The 26,441-nt window shown below is 38.0% G+C and overlaps 1 protein-coding gene across 4 annotated transcripts in view; it reads right to left on the bottom strand.

The window, feature by feature from the left end:
• Positions 1-26,441, bottom strand: part of LOC111150232 (presenilin associated rhomboid like) — a 49,664-nt gene that overhangs the window by 6,588 nt on the left and 16,635 nt on the right. For 2 of the 4 annotated variants that reach the window (XM_022507659.1, XM_022507667.1), the window contains exons 5-7: positions 13,292-13,387; positions 12,550-12,699; positions 10,654-10,724 (exon numbers count right to left, since the gene is read on the bottom strand). In XM_022507659.1, the coding sequence (XP_022363367.1) occupies positions 10,654-10,724; positions 12,550-12,699; positions 13,292-13,387 (317 nt within the window). The remainder of the gene's footprint in view (positions 1-10,653; positions 10,725-12,549; positions 12,700-13,291; positions 13,388-26,441) is intronic. The other 2 variants (XM_022507675.1, XM_022507684.1) reach the window with 1 other exon arrangement.

The raw sequence follows: 26,441 nt of genomic DNA, 5'->3' as shown, positions 1-26,441 counted from the left end.
TGCCAGGCACGATGCTAGATAGGAGTACAGAGGGAAAACCAGCAGTCCCTTCCTTAATGGAGCTTAGGGGTCAGAAGTAAAAACAACAAAACATGATCAGCTATTCTGGGGAAGCAGGGCATACTACGGCAGCACATGGAATGGACAGTTGATGTAAGCTCAGGGCTCCTAAATGGCATCAAGTTTTGCACGGAAGGATCACCAGGCACTGGCCCATCTTTTAGAAGGGGAGGAGATGAAAAGAGTGTTCCAGGCAGAAAACCAGCTTGCGCCAAGGCTGGAGATCAGAAAGTATAGTGAGAGAGAGAAATGCAAAGAAGCTGAGTGCAGCTGGGGCCTAGGGGGAGGGCAAAGGGAAGCCAGCGCTTTAACTTCATTCGTCTTCTGCCAAAGTTCTCAGTTCTAGTCACTTATTAAAATAATAAAAGTCTGAGGCATCTATCTGGCTCAATTGGTAGAGCATTTGACTCAATCTTAGGGTTGAGTTCAAGCCCCACACTGGATATAGAGATTACTTAAAAATCCTTAAAAAATATATATATACATATAATAATAATAATAAAACCTCCATGAGGAACATTCTACAAAACATATTCCCACATTCTTCCAAAGTATCAAGATTATGAAAGACAAGGAAAGACTGAGAAACCATCAGACTATACGATACTAAAAAGGCATCATAATTAAATGCAAGGTAGTATCCTGGAAAAAAAAAAAAGAACATCATAGGAAAATTGGAAATCCAGATATAGTCTGCAGGGGTTTTTTTTGGGTTTTGTTTTAGATTTATTTAGTTGAGAGAAAGAGACACAGCAAGAGAGGGAAAAACAAGCAGGGGGAGTCAGAGAGGGAGAAGCAGGCTTCCCAACAAGCAGGGAGCCTGAAGTGGGGCTCGATCCCAGGACCCTGGGATCATGACCTGAGCTGAAGGCAGATGCTTAATGACTGAGGCCACCCAGGCACCCCTATGGTCTGCAGTTGAACAATGTTCTACCAATACTAATTTTTTAGTTTGGCAAGTTATGGTTATAGAAGATGCTAACATAGGGAAAGCTATTGAGACCTACACCTTTATAACCATCACGGCAAAAAGTGATTCAAGCAGAATAATAAATGGATGCTTCATATTTCAGGGAGGTGACAAACGAGACCCTGATACTTAGATAAATCCCAAAGCATCTTCTCACAAATTACATATTGATTTTAAAAGTAAAGGAAAATAGTAACTTTACAGTAGAGAAGCAGGATAACAACCAATCAAAAAAAGGACATTAAGGGGCAAATGGGCATTAGGTGCTTCCATTTGGGGTTATCTGAGGACATAACACCACTAGTGTAGCATTCCAACCAAAACACACAATCAGCATCTTATCATGAGGAACCAGACAAACCCAACTGACAGACATTCTAATAAATAACTGACCTGTATTGTTCAAAACTTAATGACATGGGGAAAAAAGGGTTGCCCAAAAGCAACAAGCAGAACTACATCAAACACAAAAGCTTCTGCACAGCAAGAGGAAACCATCAATAAAATGAAAAGACAACCTTCCAAGTGGAGAAAATATTTGCAAATTATATCTGATAAGGGATTAATTTCTGAAATATATAAAGAACTCATATAACTCAATAGCAAAAAAACATGAACCAATTTAAAACTGGCAGAAGATCTGCAGACATTTTCCCAAAAGAGACATTCAGATGGCCAGTCGACACATGAAGAGGTGCTCAACATCAGTAATCAGGGAAATGCTAATCAAAATCACAGTGAGCTATCACTTCACACCTGTCAGAATGGCTATTATCAAAAAAGAAAACAAGTGTTGGCAAGGATGTGGAGAAAAAGGAACCCTCATGCACCACTGATGGGACTGTAAATTGGTACAACCACTATGGAAAACCGCATGGAAGTTCCTAAAAAAATTAAAACCAAAGGGACACCTGGGTAGCTCAGTCAGTTGGGCATTAGACTCTTGATTTCTGCTCAGGGCATAATCTCCAGGTTGGGAGATCAAGCCCCATGTCAGGCTCCCTGCTTAGCACAGTCTGCTCTAAGATACTTCCCCGCTCCTTTTGCCCCTCCCCTCACTTGTGCACGCTTTCTCTCAATAAATTAATTAAATCTTTAAAAAAATATTTAAAAAATTAAAAACAGAATTATCATATGACCCAGTAATTTTACTTCTGTGTATTTATCCAAAGACACTAACTCAAAAAGGTATATGCACCCCCGTGTTCATACTAGAGTTATTTACAACAGCTAAGTTAGGGAAATAACCTGTGTCTATTGATAGATGATCAGATAAAATGTGGTGTACAAACACACACACGAGTATTATTCAGCCATTAAAAAGGAAATCTTGGGGTGCCGGGGTGGCTCAGTCAGTTGGGCATCTAACTCATGACTTTGGCTTGGGTCATGATCTCAGGGTTATAAGATTGAGCCCCGTGCGGGGCTCGGGGCTCAGCACGAAAGCTGCCTGGGATTCTCTCACTCTCCCTCTGCTCTGCCCCACCCACCCCTGCTTGTGCACACTCTCTCTAAGATAATAAATAAAATCTTAAATGAATGAGTGAATGAATGAAGGAAGAAAATCTTGCCATTTGTGACAACATGGATTGACCTTAAGGGCATGCCAAGTGAAATAAGGCAGAGAAAGGCAAATACTGGATGATTTCACTTATGTACAGAATCTTAAAAAACAACAACAACAAAACAAATAAGAAACAAGCCCATGTATGGAAAGAACAGACTGGTGGCTGCCAGAGTCAGGAATGGGAAGGGCCAAAATGGGTGAAGGAGGTCAAAAGGTACAAGCTTTCAATTATAAAATAGGTAAGTCATGGGGATGTAATGTACAGCACAACAACCACAGTTACTAATACTGTATAGCATATTTGAAAGTTGCTGAGAGAATAGATCTTAAAAGTTCTTATCACAAGGAAAAAAAAAAAGAAGTATAACAATAATTGGTAACAGGCTTAACTATGTTAACTAGACTTATTGTGGTGATCATTCTGCAATATATACAAATGTCAGGGGCGCCTGGGTGGCTCAGTGGGTTAAGCCTCTGCCTTCGGCTCAGGTCATGATCTCAGGGTCCTGGGATCGAGCCCTGCATCGGGCTCTCTGCTCAGCGGGGAGCCTGCTTCCCCCCCTCTCTCTGCCTGCCTCTCTGCCTGCTTGTGATCTCTATCAAATAAATAAATAAAATCTTAAAAAAAAAAATATATATATATATATATATATACACTTTTATATACAGATACAAATGTCAAATCATTATGCTATACACCAAAACTAGTATGTTATGGAAACCAAAGCTCAGTTGGAAAAAAAAGTTGCAGAAGATGTTCCAGCTTTTAGGAGACCATAAATAAGACATAACCACTAAATGTAGTACATGATTTCAGAGGGGGAAAAATAGCTACAAAAGACATTATTGGGACAAACTGGAATATGTTCTATAAATGAAGGTATATTGTATCAACATTAAATTTCCTGAATTTGATAACCGAACTATGGAAAGATATAAGAATATTCATATTCTTAGAAATATACACTGAAGTATTTAGGGGTAAAAGGACATGATATATGCAACCTACTTGCAAATAGTTCAGAAAAAACAATATGTATATATAGAGAAAATGGTAAGTGAAATGTGGCAAAATATGAAAAGCTGGTGACTGTGGTTCAAGAGTCTTTTGCAGTTCTTTCAAAGTGAAACACAACTTAAATGTAAAATGTAAAATAAAAACCTTTAAAAAAAACATAGGAGAAAACCTCTGTGACTGTAAGCTAAGCCAACATTTCATAGTTATGAAACCAAAAAGCATGATCCTTAAGGAAAAAAAATAGTAAATCAGACTACACATAAACTAAAAAATAGCAGTCTTCAAATGACACTGTGGAGAAAAGGCAAGATACAAGCTAAAAGAGAATACTGGTATATCTCAAATCTGATACAGGACTTGTATACAGAATTCAAAACATATAAAGATCAGGCAAAATATTTGAACGCTTCAGAGAAGATATATGGATAGCAAATAAGCACATGAAAAACTGATCAACATCATTAATCATTAAAGAAATAAAAATTAAAACCACACAGATATCACTATATACTGATTACAAATTAAAAAGACTGACCATACCAAGTGTTGGTGAAGATCTGAAGAAACTGAAAATATCACACACTGCTGGTGGGAAAGTAAAATACTATAACCACTCTGGAAGACTATTTGGAAGTTCCTCAAAAGTTAAATACTTATTTGCCATATGATCTGGCCATTCCACTCCTAGGTATCAGCCCAAGAGAAATGAAAGCACACATCCACACGAAGTTACACACAAAGGTTCACAGCAGCTTTTCTGCAACAGCTAAAACTAGAAACAACCCAAATGTCCACCATGTGAATGGATATACATATTGTGGCATATTCATACAACGGAACATTCGCCACCCATTCAAAGAAGAAACTGATACACAGAACTTCATGGATGAATTTCAAAATAACCACAGAGTAATGGAAGCCAGAACAGTAACAAAAAGGAGAACATGCTGGATGATTCCATGAATATTAAACTGTAGAAAATAAGTACAAATGAAACTATCATGACAAAGGAGAGGAGTTATTGCCCAACAATGCGGGGAGAAGGAGAAGAAGGGGCTACTAAGGAACACCAGGAAACTTTCAGGGATGATGAATACGTTCATTATCCTGATTCTGGCATTGGCTCCATGGGTGTCCACATGCCTGAGCTTACCTATATATAAACTTTAAACACGTGCAGACTTTTGTATATCAATTCTATCTCATTAAACCCAAGTTGCTTTTTTTTTCTTTTTTTTCAAAGACTTAGGAGTCCTTTGTACTGCAACTTTTCTGTAAGATTTAATTTCTAAATAGGATATTTTAAAAAGACACCTAACAGTGATTTTTACAAAAGATGCTTCTATAGTTGACTATAATTGATTACCCCTATAAATAAAAGGACATTTTCTTTAAAAAAAAAAAAAAAAAAAAAAAAAGACTATTTATTTGAGAGCGTGAGTGAGCAAGCATAAAAGTGGAGAGGGTCAGAGGGAGAAGCACACTCCCCACTGAGCTGGGAGCCCAACTTGGGGCTTGATCCTGGGACTCTAGGATCAAGACCTGAGCCAAAGGCAGACGCATAATCAGCTGAGCCACCCAGGTGTCCCAGGTCCTACATTTTCATACTAAAAACACTATTTCTGAAAAATAGCATCTACTTCTCTCAACCACCACTTCTACAAAGGGCTGCTTCAAAACCTAAGATTATTTGACATTCCAGTAATTATTAATACTTTAAAGTGTTAGCAGTCCCAGGATCCCAGAAATCCCAACTCTCTAATATATAGTTGCCAGCTGACCCAAACAGGGAAACTAGCTCAAGCTGCCTTCCCAGGAATGGGCTGGGGTAACTGCAGGATGGAAGAACAGTACGAATATCCCTTGGAAGGAGAACCAAAGACCTAAGTGAAAGTTAAGTGGGCAAAAAAATCCCCAGTGCTTAGGCTGAAAAAATGTGAACAACAAGGAAACAAACCTCCACCGCCTATTAAAGGCACCGGTGAGTGTTGGTGGAGCCTGCAATTACACAACGGAGGTTAGGAGTCGGAATTCTATCTTCCATATTTAAGATCAACTGTCTGCTCTTGAATACTGACCAAACTGGCTTCTATCACAAGTCTAACACACAAGGTTTTTCTAAAATCCTGACTTCCCTTAACAGGGAGATCACGGATTGTGTAGAAATACACACATGCATACAAACGGCCTCCATCATTTGTTTGCTTTTCCCTGGTTCCCTAGCCCAGGATCTAAATGGGTCACAGCAAATTCCAAGGATATCAGAACCACCGCAGAAGACTGTTGGCATATTTCCCCACAACACTTGCTGGGTCATGGTGCAACATGTTATGCTGGACATATTTATATTTATTCTGAAAGATCTGTTCTGCCTGGAACTTCAACATCTGCCTCCAAAATCTATAAGCACATACTGTATTAAGCAGACTAGATGTTAATGTCACTAAGTATTGGAAAGTTAGGGTGAACAGTGGCTCATCACCTTCCAGGCTTTACAGCCTATGAGCAACTCTAGTATGTTACGTTTATTTTTAAACTAACTTAAAAATGTCAACTCAACAAAACCCAAAATCATTGAAACCTTATTTTCCCAGAGGAAAAAAACAAAACAATAAAAGTATACACTTCTCCAAATGAGGCCAAGAGAATTTGATAACCTGATATAAAAGAACATTAAAATTATTAGGTGGCTCTAGATTATATCTCCATAGATGATTATGTTCTCCAACTAAAGTCCTCATTACAGGTATTTTAATATGAAAGAAAATTCTCTTTACTGGGCATTTCTACATAAAGCCAGTATCTTATTGTACTTATTATAAGTTATTTTAAAGATGGAGAGCAGTTCCATTGTCCTTCTAGAACTTTCTCAAAGTGACCTTTACCTACACAAACACAATCATTTATGTGTCTAAATCTCAACTTGCTTTTTTGACAAATGCTTGGGACTACCCCCAAGCAAAGATTCTTTATTTTTACCTTTTCTAGTCAGAGGCTTTTAAGAGTATAATGAAAATGGACCCTTCTCCTCAGAAAAATTTCACATTCATATATATCTTAGATGCAATTTCAGGGAGTCAAACCCAATTCATGTAGACTCTAGACATCTGCCTCCACGGTTAGAGATGAAGAGCTTTTATTCTCCACCAATAATTTATGTACACTGGTTATGTACTTGCAATCAATATGTGTATATAATTTTTTGCTTCATAAGTAAATTTTCATAATTCTTTAAGATTTTATCTGACAGAGAGAGAGACAGTGAGAGGGAACACAAGCAGAGGGAGTGGGAGATGGAGAAGCAGGCTTCCTGATGAGCAGGGAGCCCTATGCAGGGCTTGATTCTAGGACGCTGGGATCATGATGGACCTGAGCCGAAGGCAGACGCTTAACAACTGAGTCACCCACGCGCCCCTCATAATTCTTTACATAATCTTCATATAATTGTTCACATCTGTGATTTTTTCGCACTATGAATTTTAAATGAATTTGCTCTAAGGGGCTTTGTGTTTCCACAAGCTAATGAGTACAGCTAAAAACCCTGGCATTACATAGGAAACAAATGTAAGAAGACTCTAAAAGGCTGAGAGAGGAAAGGGACCCTGGCTGGAACCCTAAGGAATGACACAGTGATGAGTCCCCTGGGTTTTCCTTTGACCCCATGTAACTCAGACTTGGCTCTGGAGAAGCTCTTCACCTGGAAATACCAAAGAACTCAGACAAAATGGGTCCATCCCCACACCCTAAAATGCTGTGGCCAAAGATCAAAAAAAGGTTGCTTAGCAAGACAATCAACTTTTAGATAACAACCACTCTACTCCAGCCAGATACAAAAGAACAAGCTATGGCCCAATCCCCATCAACAAAGGCTGAGCAGAGAGCCTAGGCTTCTACTCTTGCAGACGGCAAGTCAGCATCCCAACACTGTTGATAGGGTAGTCAGTGGAGGCCATGCAGGCAGCAGTAACAAGGCACCCTGTTCCTCCTAGCCAGGAGAGGTGTACAAAGGAGGCTGAATTCCCAGGCCTGCCCTTTAATAACAAGAGCCCTCATCCCCTAGGTGTCAAAGGAGGCTGAGTAGGAAACCTGGAACTCCACACCTCATCAGACAATAATGGTCAACATACCCCTTCCCCTCATCAGAGCAGTGTCGGGGGCAGCCTGATAAACAGTAGATTTAAATAAAATTCAAAGTCTCATAATATCTAAAATGTTCAGGTTTCATTTAAAAAAAATCACTCACCATACCAAGAACCACAAAAATCTCAACTTGAATGAGAAAGGACAATAGACCCCAACAAGATGGGTATTAAAATTGGCTGACAAACAGTTTATCTTTTTTTTTAAAGATTTTATTTACTTGAGAGAGAAAGCGTGTGGGAGCATGCAAACAGCAGGGAGGGACAGGGGGAGAGGCTCTCAAGACTCCCTGCTGAGCACAGAGCCCACCCAAGGCTTCATCCCATGGCCCATGAGATCATGACCTGAGCCAAAATGAACAGTCAGATGCCCAACTGACTGAGCCACTCGGGGACCTGTCTGACAGGCATTTTAAAACAGCAATTATAAAAATGCTTTAATGAGCAATTACAAACATGCTTGAAACGAGTGAAAAATAGCACAGAAATAGAAAAGCTCAAAGAAACAGAAGACACAATGAACAATGTAAACTTTAGAACTGAAAAAACACAATGCCCTAATTAAAAACACTCAATAAATGGGCTGAGGCAGAAAGGAAAGGACAAAGAAAATAATCGTAAATCTGAAACAGAACAGCAATTACCTAGTCTGGACAACAGAAAGACAGACTGAGAAAAAAAACAAATTTCAGGGACCCATGAGATTTTAAGTGATCTAATGTCCTGTTATCAGAGTTCCAGAGGAGGGAGAAAGGGTGAGGGCTGAAAAAGTATTTCAAGTAGTAATGGCTGAAAGTTTCCCAAAAGACATAAACTCTAGATTCAAGAAGCTAAGCAAACCTCAAACAAGATCAACACAAAGATATCCATGACAAGACAGGGTCAAACTTCTGAAAACTCAAGAAAAAGAAAAAAATCTTCAAAGAGACCACAACACCTTCCCTATAGGCAAAAAGCTATTTGAACAACACAGGATTTTTCTTCAGACTATGGAGGCCAAAAAGAAGTGGCACAACATTTTTCAGGTGCCAAAAGAAATGTCAGCCTGGAATTTTTTATCCAGTGAAAATATCCTTCGGAAAGGAAGGGCCAGACATTCTCAAAGAATAACCTAAGAGAATTTATCACTAGCAGACCTACTGAAAGAATGGCTAAAGAAAATTCCTTCAATAAAAAGAAGATGATAGATGGAAAAAATCTTAAGACATTAGGGCAGAAGAACAACAGAAAAAGAGCTGGAATTCAAACCCAGTCTAATTCCATAGCATGTGCCTAACTCTTTTCATCTTGAACTTCAGTTTATCTGTAAAATGAGAGTTATACTTGTCTGAAGGCACATCAAAATGCCCTCCCAGGGGCACCTGGGTGGCTGAGTTAGTTGGGCACACAGTTCTTGATTTCAGCTCAGGTCATGGTCTTGGGGTCATGGGATTAAGCCCCAAGTCTGGCTCTGCACTCATACAAAGTTTGTTTGAGGATTCTATCTTTCCCTCTTCCTCTCCCCCACTCTCGCTCTTTCTCTTTCCAAAGTAAATAATATTATTAAAAAAAAAAAAAAAAAAAAAAGCCCTCCCAGATACCCTCAATTACTGAGAAATGTCTCTGCACTCCCAGGATACCCAAAGTCCTCTAGAGAACACTCAGGGGGTGCCTGGGTGGCTCAGTGAGTTAAAGCCTCTGCCTTCGGCTCAGGTCATGATCCCAGGGTCCTGGAATCAAGCCCCTCATTCCGGCTCTCTGCTCAGCGGGGAGCCTGCTTTCTCCTCTCTCTCTGCCTGCCTCTCTGCCTACTTGTGATCTCTGTCAAATAAATAAATAAAATCTTAAAAAACAACAACAACAAAAAAAGAACACTCGGCCTTTTTAGTGTGTATTATGTATGTATACAATGTTTTTTTCCCCAATTAAAGTCAAAGTCCTTTTCTGTTTTAACCCACTTGTCTTCGTTGCCTTCATATAACAGGTGCTTAGTTGGTTAATGAGGTAAAGGGTAGGGTATGAAATATGTAAATTGTACTGGCACCAAATTTTATATATAAAACATTCCATGAAGGCAAAAAGAGGTGCTTAAGAAATCAAGTAGGTGATAGGACAAGATACAGGTCTCAGGAAATTAAGTACACACAAATCTGAGGAACACACACATTATGGGATGATAACATTAGAATTCTTTTTCTAAAAATGAACCTTCAAGAAGTTTCTTCAAATATGAAACCCCTATTTAAATGATTTGCATTTAAATATGTACAAAATCAATGTGTAGTCTTTAAAGAAATGTTATGCAAAGATTTCCATGTGCCTAGAAATCTGCCATTAAACTCAAAAGAAAACACATTTGTGCTTTTTTTGTGTTTTTGTTTTTAAGCATCCAGAACATAACTCCTAAAGACAGGAACTGCAAACATCTTGCTCACCGGCTATATCCTCAGTCTCTAGTACAGTGCCTACTAGTCTAATCTGTGTAGCAGACACTCAAATAGGGACTAAACAGAAGGACAGAACACCAGAATCAAATCTGTAATTATTTTCAATTTTCCAGTGCTAGATTAGGCTCTTTGGTTTCTGGAGACTGGACACCCACTGTTCTGACTACTCTACTTGATTCATACTCTTCCAGTAAGTATATATAAATGACCAAAAGTCAAAAGCTAGCCTGAAGTTTACAAGGCTCTACAGATGTATGAATTCTAAATTAGATACAGATTAGTATTAATGTAATTAGTATTGTTTCAAATGTTAATTTCCTGGCTTTGATAATTGTACTGTGGTTCTGTACTTAACAGTAGGGTAAAGGGTACATAGAAGTCATTGTGATAATTATGTGACTTTTCTGTAAGTCTAATATTATGTCAAAATGAATAAAAACTAAATTAAGAAAATTTACATTAGAAATACTTACTGCACCAAGTGATGGTCCATATCTTCCTGTGGCCACTTTACACACATAACTGACAAAATTGGAAATAACACCTGGGAAATAAGTCACATTTTGATAATTTTAGTGAGATATAAAAGTAGTTTCCATTTCTGATGCCCACCTCACAGAGACTAAGTGACGGATTTCTACCTAGGTCAGTACAAGGTGCAAGCATGAATACCTACACTATCACTTCAGATATTTATAAAAAAAAGTCTGACCAACTGCACAACTTACTCAATGACATAGGGCATTCACTTTACTTCTCAGTTCTCACTTTTCCCATCTATAACATGAAGGAGACTAGTTCCAAACCCACCAACTGTCTGGGAATCCTCTGGGCTGCACTCCAAACACTAAATCAGATTCTCTGGAGTGGGACCAGGGAATCTATATTTTACTTGGCTTGCCAAATGACTCTGCTGCAGATCTAGACTAGATGATCTTTTACAAGTCCCTGTGGCTCCAATGTCATCTAAGATGAATGTGGCTCATTTTTTAGAACTTCCTAGACAGCAGGAATTAGCAGCACTGAAACAGACCTGTTTGTACCTACAACAATACAACTAGTACATGGGGAAAGAACTATACACTCTGTACAGGCCAAAGATGTTGCTCAGTTTCTAGTATTGAGGGACCAGATGCATGGATATTTGAATAAAACTGATTAATCACCCATCCTGGGCCTTGTGGTAGATGTTTCTATTTAATCCTTTCCACAACCCCGTGTCACGAGAGAGTAAGTATCAATATCTTCAGAGAGTGTATAGTCTTTTCTGCAACATCAGATGGCAAGTAGCAGAAACAGGATCTAATAAAACTAGGTCTTCTGACCTCAAGCTCTCAAGTTTTTTCACACTACAGTATGATTTCCAGATAAACTTTTTATTTTTTAAAAGATTTTATTTTTCTGTGAGAGAGAGAGACAGCATGGGGGTGGGGAGAGGCACAGAGCGGGCGAGGGAAGCAGACTCCAGAATCATGACCTAAGCTGAAGGCAGACACTTAATAGACTGAGCCACCCAGACACCCCAATATACTGTTTTTAAATGAATGGACTTCAAGGGTGCCTGGTTGGCTCAGCCAGAAGAACATGTCACTCTTGATCTCAGGGCTGTGCATGTTGGGTACAGAGATTATTAAAAAAAACAAAACAAACCTTATTTTTAATTAAAAAAATAAATGAAGGTATTTCAGAAATGAATTTTTATGCTGTGTTTTTTAATTAAGTATATTTTGCAAACAGGTAAAATTTAACTGACCACTTGTCAGTTTAATAGCAGCTAGGAACCTAGAATCCAGTACTACCATTTCCTAATTGAAATAAGGAAATGATGTTATTATCTCCAGGACTGACTGGAGTGGTTCCAAACTAAGATGCATGTTTGCAGCAAAGAGAGAATAAACTCATTCTTAACAGTTTAATTATTACAAAGTTCTCATCTAAAGCTTTCTGGAAAGTGATCACACTGTGGTAAATGAGCTTAAAGTTATTTGACAAAGATCCAGATGATTGAGACAGCCAGGGAGTCTGGGAAGCACCTATTCATAAAACGGTGGACCTGAGCTAAAGAAACCAAGGCCTAATGAGATAAAATGACATTCTTAAATTCTATACTAAACCTTAACTCCTGCCTATCCTGACTTAAAACTAAACATACCTAAATAATCTAAGAAGAAACCAGCAAAATGAGAAGCTGAGAAGCAGAAAAGATAACCCCGCTGATCTGTGATATCCTTCTCTATATAGTTTGTACGATTCTCTATACACAACCTTCATGTGTAGAATATGGCTATAATCATTCCCTTCCTTCCTACTATTTACCAGGTAGGTAAAATGCTTATACGCTGAAAGATCCCCAGATTAAAGCTTTTTACCTGCAGATAAGTAAACTGCCATGAACTGCTCTTGACCCAGAATGTTCACTATGCTGGAGGAGAAGCTCCACAAAACATACATATTTGCAGCCATGTGAAACAAGGAGAAATGACTGAATGTTGACAGCAACATTGGAGAACAAAGGACCTCTATAAGAGGAAAAAAACAAAAAAAGTCTGGTAATCACAGGACACACAGCCATGACCTAAAAACGATCTGTTTTAAATTTTTTTCATTACTATTATGAAAAACTCAAAATAAGAAACAAAAACAGAGCCAATTAAAAAGTTTAAATAAGATGGTTTACCATAGTATTTTTCAAGGTGGTAAAAACTTATCTTAAATTTCTTCTATTTAGTAAGTACCCAATAAAAATTCTCAGTTCAATGAAAGCAACTTTTCCTTATGGCAAAAATTACCTAGAAAAAGAATTAGTAAGCTATTTTTACTACAGATATGAAGTTGTATAATAGTATCCTCCCAAGAGCAAACTTATAGTGATCATAGATCTTGTGTCATTAAAAAATACGTATCTACTATGTACAAGATGCATTTTAAGTACCTGGGACATAAGACTAAGAGAGATGAGGTCCCTTTCCTCAAGGAACTTACAGTCTATCTTCTGGATTTTGCTTATAATTGTTGACAAGTAACTCACCCTTTTTATAGCATTTCAATTGACATAAAACCTATTTCTTTCATATTACCTCTACCTCAAAATAAAGTCATGAGTAGACTTACTTGAGGCTGGGTTGGATGTGAAATATCTGATCATTGTCCGCTGTAGAGAAGGTACTCTCCATAAACAGAATACAAAAACATTTGCCGCTATGATACCTACAAAATGAAAACATATAACTTAGGGACTTTAAAAATAGGAACAAAGAAAGTCTGAAAGTCCACCTGAATAAGATTTTCTACCACATTTAAGAATATTATATACTTGGTGGGGGGTAAGGGAGAGCAAGTTATGGAAAGTAAGTGAAATCAATGTTTTCAAGTATCAAACTATACGCACTGGTACAGTTGGAAAATTCCTAGGAAACTGCAAATGCCCTAGAAGCTGACTTCCTTCACTTAGATCCATATTTTTACCTCTACAGAAAGGTTTACTCTTCTCAATAAACAACAATCAGGTATATAATTATTGTTTGAAAATGGCCAAGCCAGAGACAGGTAATGTACAGCATTAGGTTCTTCGGCCAGGACCAGAAAAGCTATTTATCATATAATAAGCTTCTTTTTCCACATGGAATAATATACTTCTTAAACTTATAGAAATATCTATGTATCATCTGGATAAATGAAGATCCACTTGTCTAAGAAAAATACTTGTCAAAAAAAAAAAAATATTTGTCAAATAAGAATTCAGGAATAATCTGGAAGAATTTTCCAACTGCTATTGAAACTGTTTACATGTGGAAGTTGGGTGACCATTTCGTTTTTCTGCAAGAACTAATGTTGCTAGAACTACCACTAAATTGAGTAGGTTTATTATTTAATGATAGAATTAACTATTCCATTACATTTTTGTGAAAAATCAAGTTTTTCTTAAAAACTACAAACTTTAAAAAAGACATTAATTTTAAGGCACCACAACTCCTTGCCCATGTACTAGGCACTTATCTACTTGAATTAAAGGAATTTAAACATTTACTCATTCCCCCAGTTTCTTTCAGCAAGAGGCAGCTAGCTCTTTCACCTTCTTCAGTGACAGTAAGCACTGATTCCAGTAACAGCCTGGTAAGAGGATTTATTTTAGAAGATATTCATTGTATGATCCCCACAGGCTGCTACATCTTATAGTTACCTTTGGCTTTCTGTGTTTGCTCACTCTGTAAGGCTCTCAACTGTACCTCAGCATTACTAGTCTCTCCAGGTTTTGCTCTCCCATTTGACCATTAGGTAGGAAAGGAAGCTACCATTTTTCACAGATTCACAGATTCTCTCCATTTTAGTATCTATAATCAGGATGCATCTTACAACTGGTGGTGCGTCACAACACTTTCAAAGATGGTGAGGACAGTACTCATGAAAGGATGCGGAAAAGAGGTCACAAGCAAGGCAAGTAAGAGGACTATGTATACCTCCCAATGAGGAGCCTGAAACCCTGGGCAGGGAGGGTGGGCAAAGGAAGGGTGGAGCCTCCTCAGATGGAGCAACAGACCTCAGAAGGTTTATCCTAAGGAAGTGAGCAGTGATTAGTGTTGCTTGGGTTTTCTTAGCTTCTTGTGGAAGAGTTACACATCTTTATTACCCAGAGAATTCTCTGAGGTCTAGGCTCCTGTACATAGTGACTGGTATCTTGGCATAAAGAAGCCCTGAGGATAGCCTGGCCCCACGCTTCCATGATCACAAAAGATAATCAGGGCTAAACAGTTAGCTCCAATTGTGGTACAATGCGAAGAAAGCAAGATGGGGTTCCCGATACTGCCTGCTAGGCTGGAAAATGGCAACAACTACCCTATGTGTTCCGCAGGCTACTTTCTGAAACTAGTGACAACACACACTTCTGGAAACTGCAAGCACCACAGCACTGCACAGAAGTAGAGTGTGTCTCTGGCTGAAGAGATTACAACTAGGGAAAAGACTTACAAAAGGGTAAGATAACCAAAGATATCAAGGTTAACAGTAATCAAAGAGTTATCATCACCAAGCATTCAACCCAAATCTAAGAGGCCTTTTTTGGTAAAACATGACAGGATATTGGCACTGGAACACATTGTAGTTAAACCCCTCACTTCATAATACGATTAAGAATCCCATCAGAGAACTAAACATGCATACCCAAACTACACACACAAATCATTGTAATATGCTCACAAATTAAAAAGAAATTACAAAAGTAAAATGCAGTTATTTTCCTCCATGCATATCCTATTTTGAAGGTCAATTATAGATGAGAAAACTTGGGCTCTAAAAGATACAAATTTTCAGAGCCAAATTCAGTGGCCAAGCCAGAATTCCTAATCTAGGGCTCTTTCTACTATACACAAAGACATGGATAGCCAACAGGATTTCTTTTGACCTTGGTCACTCTAGGACTTCAGACCAGACAAAGGGCTCTTTATCTTGGAAACAGCATGGTTGGTCCCCAGAAGCCAGTGACCAGGAGAGGATATGTGGTAATCCTAGGCCAGAAGCAGCACTGCACATTATCTAAAGAAATGGGTAAAGGCGCCCAGCAGAACTGACTCTGTCTTACTTATACTATAACCAAGGCAAGAAGCCTAACCCCCTTCAGCCTCAGTTTCCTCTTCTATAAACTAGGGGTAATAAAATCTACTATAAAAGAGTTGAGTGCTGATTAAATGAGAAAACATAAATGCAGCAGTCACACAGTGAAAACCCATAAATGAAAGGGAATGGCCTTCTCTAAAGTAGAAAGTGGATGTGCCACTTAGTTGCTTTGTGGTCTACATTTCATCCCCTTCACTTTAGTTACCTCATTTGTAAAATGGGGATTTTATATATATCTTATAAATCTTATCTATCTTCCTGTATCTTATAAAAGTTGTAGTGAGGCTTTAAAAAAAATACTACATGCACCTAGTATGCAGAAACTCAAATAATGGTTCCTTCCTCCTCCTTTTCCTTTGAGAAGTAGAACTGCTTAAGGCCTTTACCTGTATCTCCATTTAGAAGGAGTGTTACTCTCCTCCTGACCCAGTAAAACTCTTGGACAAGTCTGACACTGCTGATTTAGGAAGTTTGCTGCTGCCTCAACACCTACCTTTACCAAAAGGGATGCAATGGATTACATTAGTGACCATAATGAAGTAAGGACCTTGAAAAATTCTCTCCTTCACAAAGCAATGAAAAAATTGGCAAAAACTGTCAGAATCAACTTTTTCAGAACTCTGAAAACTAACTAAAGGCTTACAGCAACTCAGCATTTAAGAAAAATGATGAATCTCAATAGGAACAGCAAATTTGGGGCATTTTAACTTGCCCTGGTTCCATCCCTTACTTTCCAGCTACAAGCTGAAGCTGTAAGCTATGAAAACAATCCACATTTCCCATGGAGCCTCAAAACCATGAGAGGTAGCACAGGAAACTGGAACTCTTTCAAAGCCTCATTCCCAGAAATTGTTACTATCTGACCTATCTGGTAATAGTTCCCTGCAAGACCCCACTTGCAAGGCTGTCTTTATTTGACTTGATTGGATCCTCAAGTGCAAAATTCCTTTTCCCAGGGGGCATTTGTCAAAAATGATTACAGGCAGGTGTTTTAAGTTCATGGCTGCCTAAGATGGTGGATAATATTTGGAATAAACAAAAGGCCAAAAATCTTAAAAGGAAAAGTGAGGAATGAAATGTCCACCGGAGCTTATACCTCAATATATTCCTGGGATCTTGTACACCATAAGCGTAACAAGAAAAAATAAGACTTTAAGACAGTATTTGTTATGAGACACAAAGGACACTATGTAACGATAAAAGATGTAACATCTTCTTGATATATCATTATAGCTATTATAAACATACATGCTCCTAACAACAGAATCCCAAAATATATAAAGCAAAAATTAAACAAAAGGGAAAAATTAACAGTTCAACAATAATACCTGGAGACTTCAATACCTTATTTGCAATAATAGATTAGATGACGAGCAAGGAATCAAGTCTTGAAGAACACTATAAACCAACTAGGCCTGACAGACATCTATAAAACGCTCAACAGGTTCGCCTGGATGGCTCAGTTGCCTAAGTGTCTGACTCTTGATCTAAGCTCAGGTCTTGATCTCAGGATGGTGATTTCAAGCCCCATGTTGGACTCCACACTGGGGGTGAAGCTTACTTTAAAAAAAATAAACAAGAAAATACATTCTTGGGACACCAGCTGGCTCAGTCAGTAGAGCATGTGACTCTTGATCTTGGGTTTGTGGGTTTGAGCACCACACTGTGTGTGGAGATTATTCAAAAATAAAACCTTAAGTGGCCCCTGGGTGGCTTAGCTGGTTAAGCATCTCCCTTCAGCTCAGGTCATGATCTCTGGGTCCTGGGAGCAAGCCCCACGTTGGGCGGGGAATCACTACTCCCCCTTCCCCAACTTGTGCTTCCTCTCTCAAGTGAATAAATAAAATCTTAAAAAAAAAAATTGGGGGGGGGGGGCTGGGTGGGTCAGTCGTTAAGTGTCTGCTTTCCACTTGGGTCATGATCCCAGGGTCTTGGGATCGAGCCCCACATCCACGGAGCCTGCTTCTCCCTCTCCTCATGTTCTTTCTCTCACTCCCTCTCAAATAAATCTTAAAAAGAAACCAAAATCTCAAGAAAAACCACAGACAATACATTCCTTTCAAGCACACATGTAACATTATCCAGGACAAACCATTTATTCAGCCACAAAGCAAGTCTCAAAAATTTTTAAAACCCTGAAATTATACAAAGTATGTTCTCTGACCACAATGGAATGAAATTACAAATCAATAATACATTGGAAGAAGTCATAAATATGCGGAAATTAACACACTCCTAAATAACCAGTGGGACAAAGAAGAAATCATGAGGGAAATTAGGAAGTACTTTGAAATCAATGAAAACAAAAATATAACATAGCTGCTATGGACTGAATTATTTTCCACTAAGATTGGTATGTTTAAGCCCTAAAGTGATGGTTTGGGAGGTAATTAGATTTAGATGCGGTCATGAGGTTGGGGCCTCTATGATGGGATCGGTTTCTGTATAAGCGAGATACCAAAGAGCTTGCTCTTGCTCTCTCCCCCTGCCATATGACACAGCAAGGTGGCGGAGGAGAGAAGAATTCTCACAAAAATCCAACCATGATGGCCCCTTGATCTTAGACTTCTACCCTTCCAAATTTTTTAAGATTTTACTTATTTATTTATTTTATAGAGATACAGCAAGAAAGGGAATACAAGCAGAGGGAGTGGGGGAGGGAGAAGCAGGCTCCCCCCTGAGCAAGAAGCCCGATGTGGGGCTTGATCCCAGGACCCTGGGATCATGACCTGAGCCAAAGGCAGACGCTTAACAACTGAGCCACCCAGGCGCCCCCACCCTTCCAAATAAGAAAATAATTTTCTGTTGCTTAAGCTACCCAGTCTATGGCATTTTGTTATGACAACCTAAGCTGCTAAAACAATACTAAAATTTACAGAGCACAGCAAAAGTAGGTCGTGAATGCTACATTAAAAAAGAATAAAGAATTCAAATCAATAATCTAACCTTCCACCTTGAGAAACTAGGAAAATAAAAAAAGCAAATCCAGGGGCGCCCGGGTGGCTCAGTGGGTTAAAGCCTACCTTTGGCTCAGGTCATGATCCCAGGGTCCTGGGATCAAGCCCCACGTTGGGCTCTCCGCTCAGCAGGGAGCCTGCTTCCCTTCTCCTTGCTCTGCCTGCCTCTCTGCCTACTTGTGATCTCTGTATCTCTGTCAAATAAATAAAATCTTAAAAAAAAAAAAAAAAAGCAAATGCAAAGCAAGCAGAAAGTTTGGATGAATGAAGATATAGGAAAAAAAAAAAAATCAATGAAACCAAAAGTTGGTTATTTGAAATGACCAACAAAATTGACAAACCTTTAGGGAGAATGACCAGAAAAACTCCTCAAGTTACTAAAACTAGGAATGAAAGCAGAATGTTACTACTGACCTTTACAGAAACAAAAAAGGATTATAAGGGAATACTATAAACAATTGTCTACAACAAAGGAGAACTTAGATGAAATTCATGAATTCCCAGAAAGACACAAACTACTGAAACTGACTCAAGAAACAGAAACTCTGAATAGGCCTATAAGATATAGAGATTGAATTTGTAATAATAATGAAAAACAAAAACAAAAACCTTCTCACAAAGAAAAGCCCAGGACTAGACAGCTTTACTGGTTTATTACTTTCCTAGGGCTGCTATAATAAATTACCACACACTTGGTGACTTAAAACCACATTAATGTATTCTCTTAAAGTTCTGGAGGCTTGAAGTCTGAAATCAAGTTGTTGCTAGGTCATGCTTCTTTCTAAAGACAAGGAAGACTCCTTTCTTCCCTCTTCCTAGCTTCTGGTGGCTCTTGACTATTCTTGGCCATTATTTAAGCTTATTGCTGCATCACTCCAATCTCTGCCTCAATCTCTTCCCATGACCTTCTTTTCTGTAAGTCTTTTTGTCTTCTCTTGTTGTAAGGACACAAATAATTGGATTTAGGGCCCATCTTAAATTTAGTATGCTCTCACTATAACTCAATGTATGATCTCAATGTAACTTACAGTTAATCTGCAAAGATCCTATTTCAAATAAAGTAACATTGAATTTCTGGGTGGACGTGAATTTTTGTGAGGACACTATTAAATTTATTACAAATGGCAAATTCTAGCAAAGATAAATGGGAATTAACACCAAACCTTTTCAAATGCTTCCAAAAAAGAGAAGAGGAAAAAACATTTCTCAACTCATTCTATGCAGCCAGTATTACCTTCATATCGAAACCAAAGACATCACAAGAAAACTACCAATATCTTTTATGAACATGAATAGAAAAATTCCTAAGAAAATACCAGCAAACCAAACCAAGTACAATTTATCCCAAGAATGCAAAACTGATTCAACATATGACAGTCACTGTAACAGCCCCTTATGAACACAGATCGAAAGCCCTCAGGAAATACTAACAAACCAAACCTAGTAGCACATAAAAAGGATTATAAATCATAAACAAGTGGAATTTATCTCAAGAATGCAAAATTGGTTCAACATATAACCAATGTAATATTCCATATTGGAAGACTCACTATTCCCAATCTGAAAACTTACAACACAAAGCTATGGTAATCAAGACAGTCTAGCATAACAATAGACATACAGATCAATGGAACAGAACTGAGAATCCAGAGTACATCCACGCATTTATGGTCAACTGTTTTTTTTTTTTTTTACTGTGGTCCCAAGACAAATCAATAGGGAAAGAATGGTCTTCTCAACAAATGGTGCTGGGACAAGTGGATACCCATCCACAAAAGAACGAATTTGGATCCCTATCTCAAACCAATTACAAACATTAACTCAAAATGAACCAAAGGCCTAAACCTAAGAGCTAAAACTACAATATGCTCTGAAGAAAACTCAGGTACAAATTCTTGTGATGCTGAATTAGACCACTATTTTCTTGACGTGATTGTTAAAGCACAAAATAAAAAAATACATGAAATGGATGTCATCAACATTAAAAACATTTGTCATAGCACAAAGTATAAAGTTGTCAAATGCCTGTTGTATACCTAAAACTAATGTAATATTGTGTCAACTATATTTTGATTAAAAATAAATAAAACTTAGAAACATTGCGCTTCAAAAAACACTATTAACAAAGTGATGACAACTCAGAGAATAAGAAAAAATACTGCAAATCATATATTTAATAAGGATCTAGGATCCAGAATATATAAAGAACTCTTACAACTCAATAAAAAGACAACTCAAAAAACAGGCAAAGTATGTAAACAGACATTTCTCCAAATAAGAATGAATGGACAGGGGTCCCTGGGTGGCTCAGTTAGTTAAGCATCCAGACTCTTGATTTTGGCTCAGGTCATGATCTCAGGGTTATGAAACTGAGCCTCGCATCAGACTCCATGGAGCCTGCTTAAGATTCTCTCCCTCCCTCCAACCTCCCCTCCTGCTCCCTCAAAAAGAAATGAATGGACAATTGCCACAAAAAGATGCTTAGCATTTCTAGTCACTAAGGAAATGCAAGTCAAAACCATGACATACCACTTGACACATATTAGGATGGCTTTAAAAAAAAAAAAAAAAAAAAAGGAAATCAGAACTGGCAAGAATATGATGGAGAAACTGAAACTCTTGTGCCTTGCTGGTAAGAATGTAAAATGGTACAGCCACTCTAAAAAACAGTTTCGCAGTTCCTCAAAAATTAAACATTGATTATTGTTTGATCCAACAATTCCACCTCTAACTATATACCCAAAGATCTGAAAGAAGGGACTCAAAATAGAGACTTGTACATGAATGTGCATAGGAGCATAATTCATAATAGCCAAAGATTGAAACAACCCAAATACCCACTGACAGATGAACAAAATGTGTACACACATAATGCAAAATGATTAAGCCTAAAAAAAAAAAAAAAAAAGAAATTCCGATACATGCTAAAATATGTACAATACCTTAAAAACAGTATGCTAAGCAAAAGAAGCCAAACACAAAAAATGTATTTTATAATTCCACTTATATGAGATATAGGCAAATTCAAAAACAGAAACAGAATAGTGTCACCAGGGGTTAAGGGGAAAGGGAAATGGGAAATTATTTAATGGGTATAGTGTTTCTATTTGGGATGAAAAAAATTTTGGAAATGGATGGTGGTAATGGCTGCACAACATTGTGAATGTACTTCATGCCACTAAATTGTACACTTAACAGCTAAAATGATAAATTTTATGTTTTGTATATTTTACCACAATAAAATACCAAAAAATATGTAGTCACTGATAATATTAGAAAAAAAAAGGGGGCAGGCAATAAATGGAATCGTCCTACAGTTCTTGGGGGAACGTAAAACGTTGTAGCGACTTTAGAAAACAATCTGGCAATTCTTCAAAAAGAAAACATGGGGAAAAGTAGATAACCACATGCAAAAGAATGAACTTGGGACTCTTAAACCATATACAAAAACTAACTAAAAATGGATTAAAGACCTAAATGTGAACGCAAAAGCTATAAAACTTCTAGAAGAAAACATAGAGGAAAAGCCTTGTAACACCGAACTTGGTAACAATTTCTTTGCTATGACACCAAAAGCATAGGCAACACAAGCAAAAATAGACAAATGGGACATCAAACCTAAAAACTTTCGTCCAGGGACGCCTTAGTGGCTCAGCTGGTTGAGTGTCCAACTCTTGATTTTGGCTCAGGTCATGATTTTGGCTCAGGTCATGTGGGGCTCCTCGCTGAACATGCAGCCTGCTTGGGATTCTCTCTCTCTCTCTCCCTCTCCCTCTGTCCCTCGACTCCCCCCGCCCTGCCCCACTTTCTCTGGAAAAAAAAATTAATCAAAAATCAAAAACCAAAAAGTAAAACCAAACCCACAATAAATTTTTGTCCAAAGTACACAATCAACACAGTGAAAAGGCAATCTACAGAATGAGAGAAAATATTTGCAAATCATTTACCTGATAAAGGGTTAATATCTAGAATATATTAAAACAAAACAAAACAAAAAAAAACCTCCTCCAATCAACAAAAAAGTAAAATAACCTGATTAAAATAGGCAAAAGACTGAAACATTTATCTAAAAACAAAGGCCAACAAGCGTATGAAGAGATGTGCAACATCACTAACCATCAGAGAAATGCAAATCAGAACCACAATGTGTCACCACACACCCATTAGGATGGCTACTATCAAAAAAACAGACAAGCAAGTAACAGGTGCTGCCAAGGATGTGGAGAAATTAGAACTCTTGTTCTTGTGCGCTGCTGGTGTGACTGTAAAATGTGCAACCACAGGGCGCCTGCCTGGCTCACTCAGCAGAGCATGTGATTCTTGATGTCGGGGTTGTAAGTTCGAGCCCCATGTCAGATGTAGAGATTACTTAAAAGTAAAATCTTTAAAAATAAAATAAAATGGTACAACTGCTATGGAAAACAGTATTGGAAATTCCTCACAAAATTAAAAATAGAGGGGCGCCTGGGTGGCTCAGTGGGTTAAAGCCTCTGCCTTCGGCTCAGGTCATGATCCCAGAGTCCTGGGATTGAGCCCCGCATCGGGCTCTCTGCTCAGCAGGGAGCCTGCTTCCTCCTCTCTCTCTGCCTGCCTCTCTGCCTACTTGTGATCTCTGTCAAATAAACAAAATCTTTAAAAAAAAAAAAAAATTAAAAACAGAACTACCACATAATCCAGCAATCCCACTTTTGGGTATATATCCAAAAGGACTGAAAGCAGGACCTCAGAGCTATTTGCATATCCATGTTCATAGCAGCACTATTCACAATAGCCAAGACATAGAAGCAACTCAAATGTGTCTGTCGATGAATGAATGCATGAACAAATATGGTATATACACACAATGAAATAAATTATTTAGCCTCAAAAAGGAAGGAACTCTTATCACAAGCTACAACATGGATGAACCTTGAGGACATTATGCTAAGTGAAATAAGCCAGTCGAAAAAGGTAAGTACTGTTTGATTCCACTTAAATGAGGTTTACAGTCAAGTTTACAGAAACAAAGTGGCATGGTGGTTACTAGAGGCTGAGGGGGAAGAGGAAAAGTAAAAAAAGACTTTCCGTTTTACAAGACAAAAAAGTTCTATGTTTCATAACATTGTAAACATACTTAACACTACTGAACTGTACTCTTAAAAATGGTTAACATGGTACCTTTTACATTTTTACCACAATTTTAAAAAGTTAAACATGAGTACCACGTGACCCAATGATTCCATTTGAGGTATATATTAGTAAAAGAAATGAAAACATGTCTACATGAAAATGTACATTAAAAAGCCCACTGCATTATCATAACAGCCAAAAAATGAAAATAACTCAAATGTCCATCAAGAGATGAGTAAACAAAACAGGATATATCCACATAATGGAATATTATCTGACCATAAAAAGAAATGAAGTACTGACACATGCCCCAACATCGATCAACCCTGAAAACATGACACTAAGTAAATGAAGTGGACACAAAAGGCCACATAGGTGATTCCATTTACATGAAATGTACAGAACAGGCAAATCCATAAAGAAAGAAAACAGATAATAGGCTGCTTAGGGCTGAAGTGAGGACGGGAATGGGGAATGACTGTTAATAGGTATGGAGTTTCTTTTTGCGATAAAGAAAATGTTCTGGGATTAGATGACAGTTGTACAATCCTATGAATTCAGTAAAAACCACTGAACTGCATTCTTTTAAAAGGCAAATTTTAAGATATGTGAATAATATCTTGATTGAAAGAAATACACCACAATTTAGAAATCACTGCTTGGTTCAGTAATCTCAGTCTATTTTCCTTAGCCCAAGGAAGGTAAGACTACCTCTTTTTCTCTTTTTCTGAAAAAGGACCCACAATCCCACCTGGAGTCCAGTAGCTAAGTACAGAATACTCTCTGCTCATGTGGTGGGCCAGCTCACCCCCTCCCACAGCTTTTCTACCTGAAGGAAACTAGACCTGGCCAGTCCAGACACTGAGCAGTATATACATACATGACAACCAAAGAACTGAGCTCAAGTGGTCCCCTACCTCAGGTTCCCTGAGAACCAGGACTATAGGCACAGGATCAACCTCATACAGGGTTGGCCTCAGACAGTGACTACAATTTCTTTTCCTGGGCAGTATCAACAAAACTAGTTAAGCACTGGTCCCACAGCTTCCTGGAGTCAGGAAGAAATCCAGAAAGACCATCCACCTTAAATCCTCCAACTGGAATGCAGTTAGAAAATGATAAGGACAGATGGAAAGAAAGAATGGGACAAATTCACAGTAAAGGAGATGAAGACCTTTACAAACTAACCACAGAAGGGGTTATTTCTCTGCATCTTCCCTGTAGATGAGAATATGTAACCTCCTGTGTGAGCAACTTTTAGAAATAAATGACTTAAATGACTTATACTTAAAGGATATTTAAATTGGTATACTATTTTAAGACAACTTCACAACACATAAAATTTTAAATGTATATACCCTGACCCAACAAGTTTATTTCCAGTAACTCATCCTAAAAAAAATGCTTGCAAAGGGTGCAAATACCTCTCTATAACCATATTCACTCCAGTATTATTTATAGAAGACTACAACCAACCTAAATACCAATTAAGAGAAGATTTGCTACATAGTATTCATTGGCATGAACTACTACAATGCTATCAAAAAGAATATTCTGAGCCCAGGGTGCTGGTAATTTCCATTGCTTGCTCTGGGTTCTAATTACATGGATGTGTTCAGTTTGTGAAAACTGTACATCTGACATGTGCAATATACTTCAATAAAACAGAACAGACCTACTTGTATCGATACAATGTCCTCTAAAATATTAAGAGAATCAAAAAAAATTCAGGTGCAAAGAAGCATCAATGCCTATATACAAACACTTTGGAAGAACACACAAGTGTAACTAAAAAGGCAGTAATTATTATGGGGATGTCTCCAGTTACAGAGACTTTTCACTGTTCATATTCTTTAACATGATTTTAACCTGTTACAATGCACATTTATTCATTTTACAATGATAAAGACTAACCTAAGTAGACGAAAAGGGCTCCTTTTCATCCCTGAGTGCCAGCCTGCTGTCTTGGGACAAGTCACTACAATTTGGGCTTTCAATATAAACACCCAGATACCGTGGGCTGGGAGCAGGCAGTGTGGTTCACCAGAAAGGTAATTTAATGGTGATATGCTATAGTAGAAAGTGAAAAGATATAACAAGAAGTATATTAAGAATGGAGTTTGAAAAAAAAAAAAAGTTTATTCCCCATCACTACTCTTTCTAGCTGTGTTAGCTCAGACAAGTTATTCAACCTCTTTGAGCCTCAGTTACCCCATCTGAACAATCAGAATACCACTAACAGGGCTCTTACAATTAAGATTAATAATAAGAATAATAGCATGCATGTAAAGTACCTACCCTAGTACTTGAACCTTAACTGGCACTCAAACATTAGTTTTGTTTTTCTTTACCCAGAAATAACTTCTGAAACCTGAGAAGTCAAGAATTTCACGAACAGTGGCAAATTAAAAGGTTAAGATTAGCTAGATCCAGTGAGCACTGCCTTACCAGAAACTTCAGGAACAGGAAAGCAGACCTTAATCCAGCAGGTACAGCTCAAAATCTTTGAAAGGTAGAAGGGTAAAGAAAACTGAAACTAGGGGCACCTGGCAGGTTCAGTTGGTAAACTATGAAACCTTGATGTC

This window comes from Enhydra lutris, unplaced genomic scaffold, assembly GCF_002288905.1.
Source record: "Enhydra lutris kenyoni isolate GAN:26980312 unplaced genomic scaffold, ASM228890v2 scaffoldscaffold2, whole genome shotgun sequence".
NCBI classification, from domain to species: domain Eukaryota; kingdom Metazoa; phylum Chordata; class Mammalia; order Carnivora; family Mustelidae; genus Enhydra; species Enhydra lutris.
The sequence above is the reverse complement of the archived record's forward strand: the minus strand, read 5'-3'. Positions and strand labels throughout refer to the sequence as shown.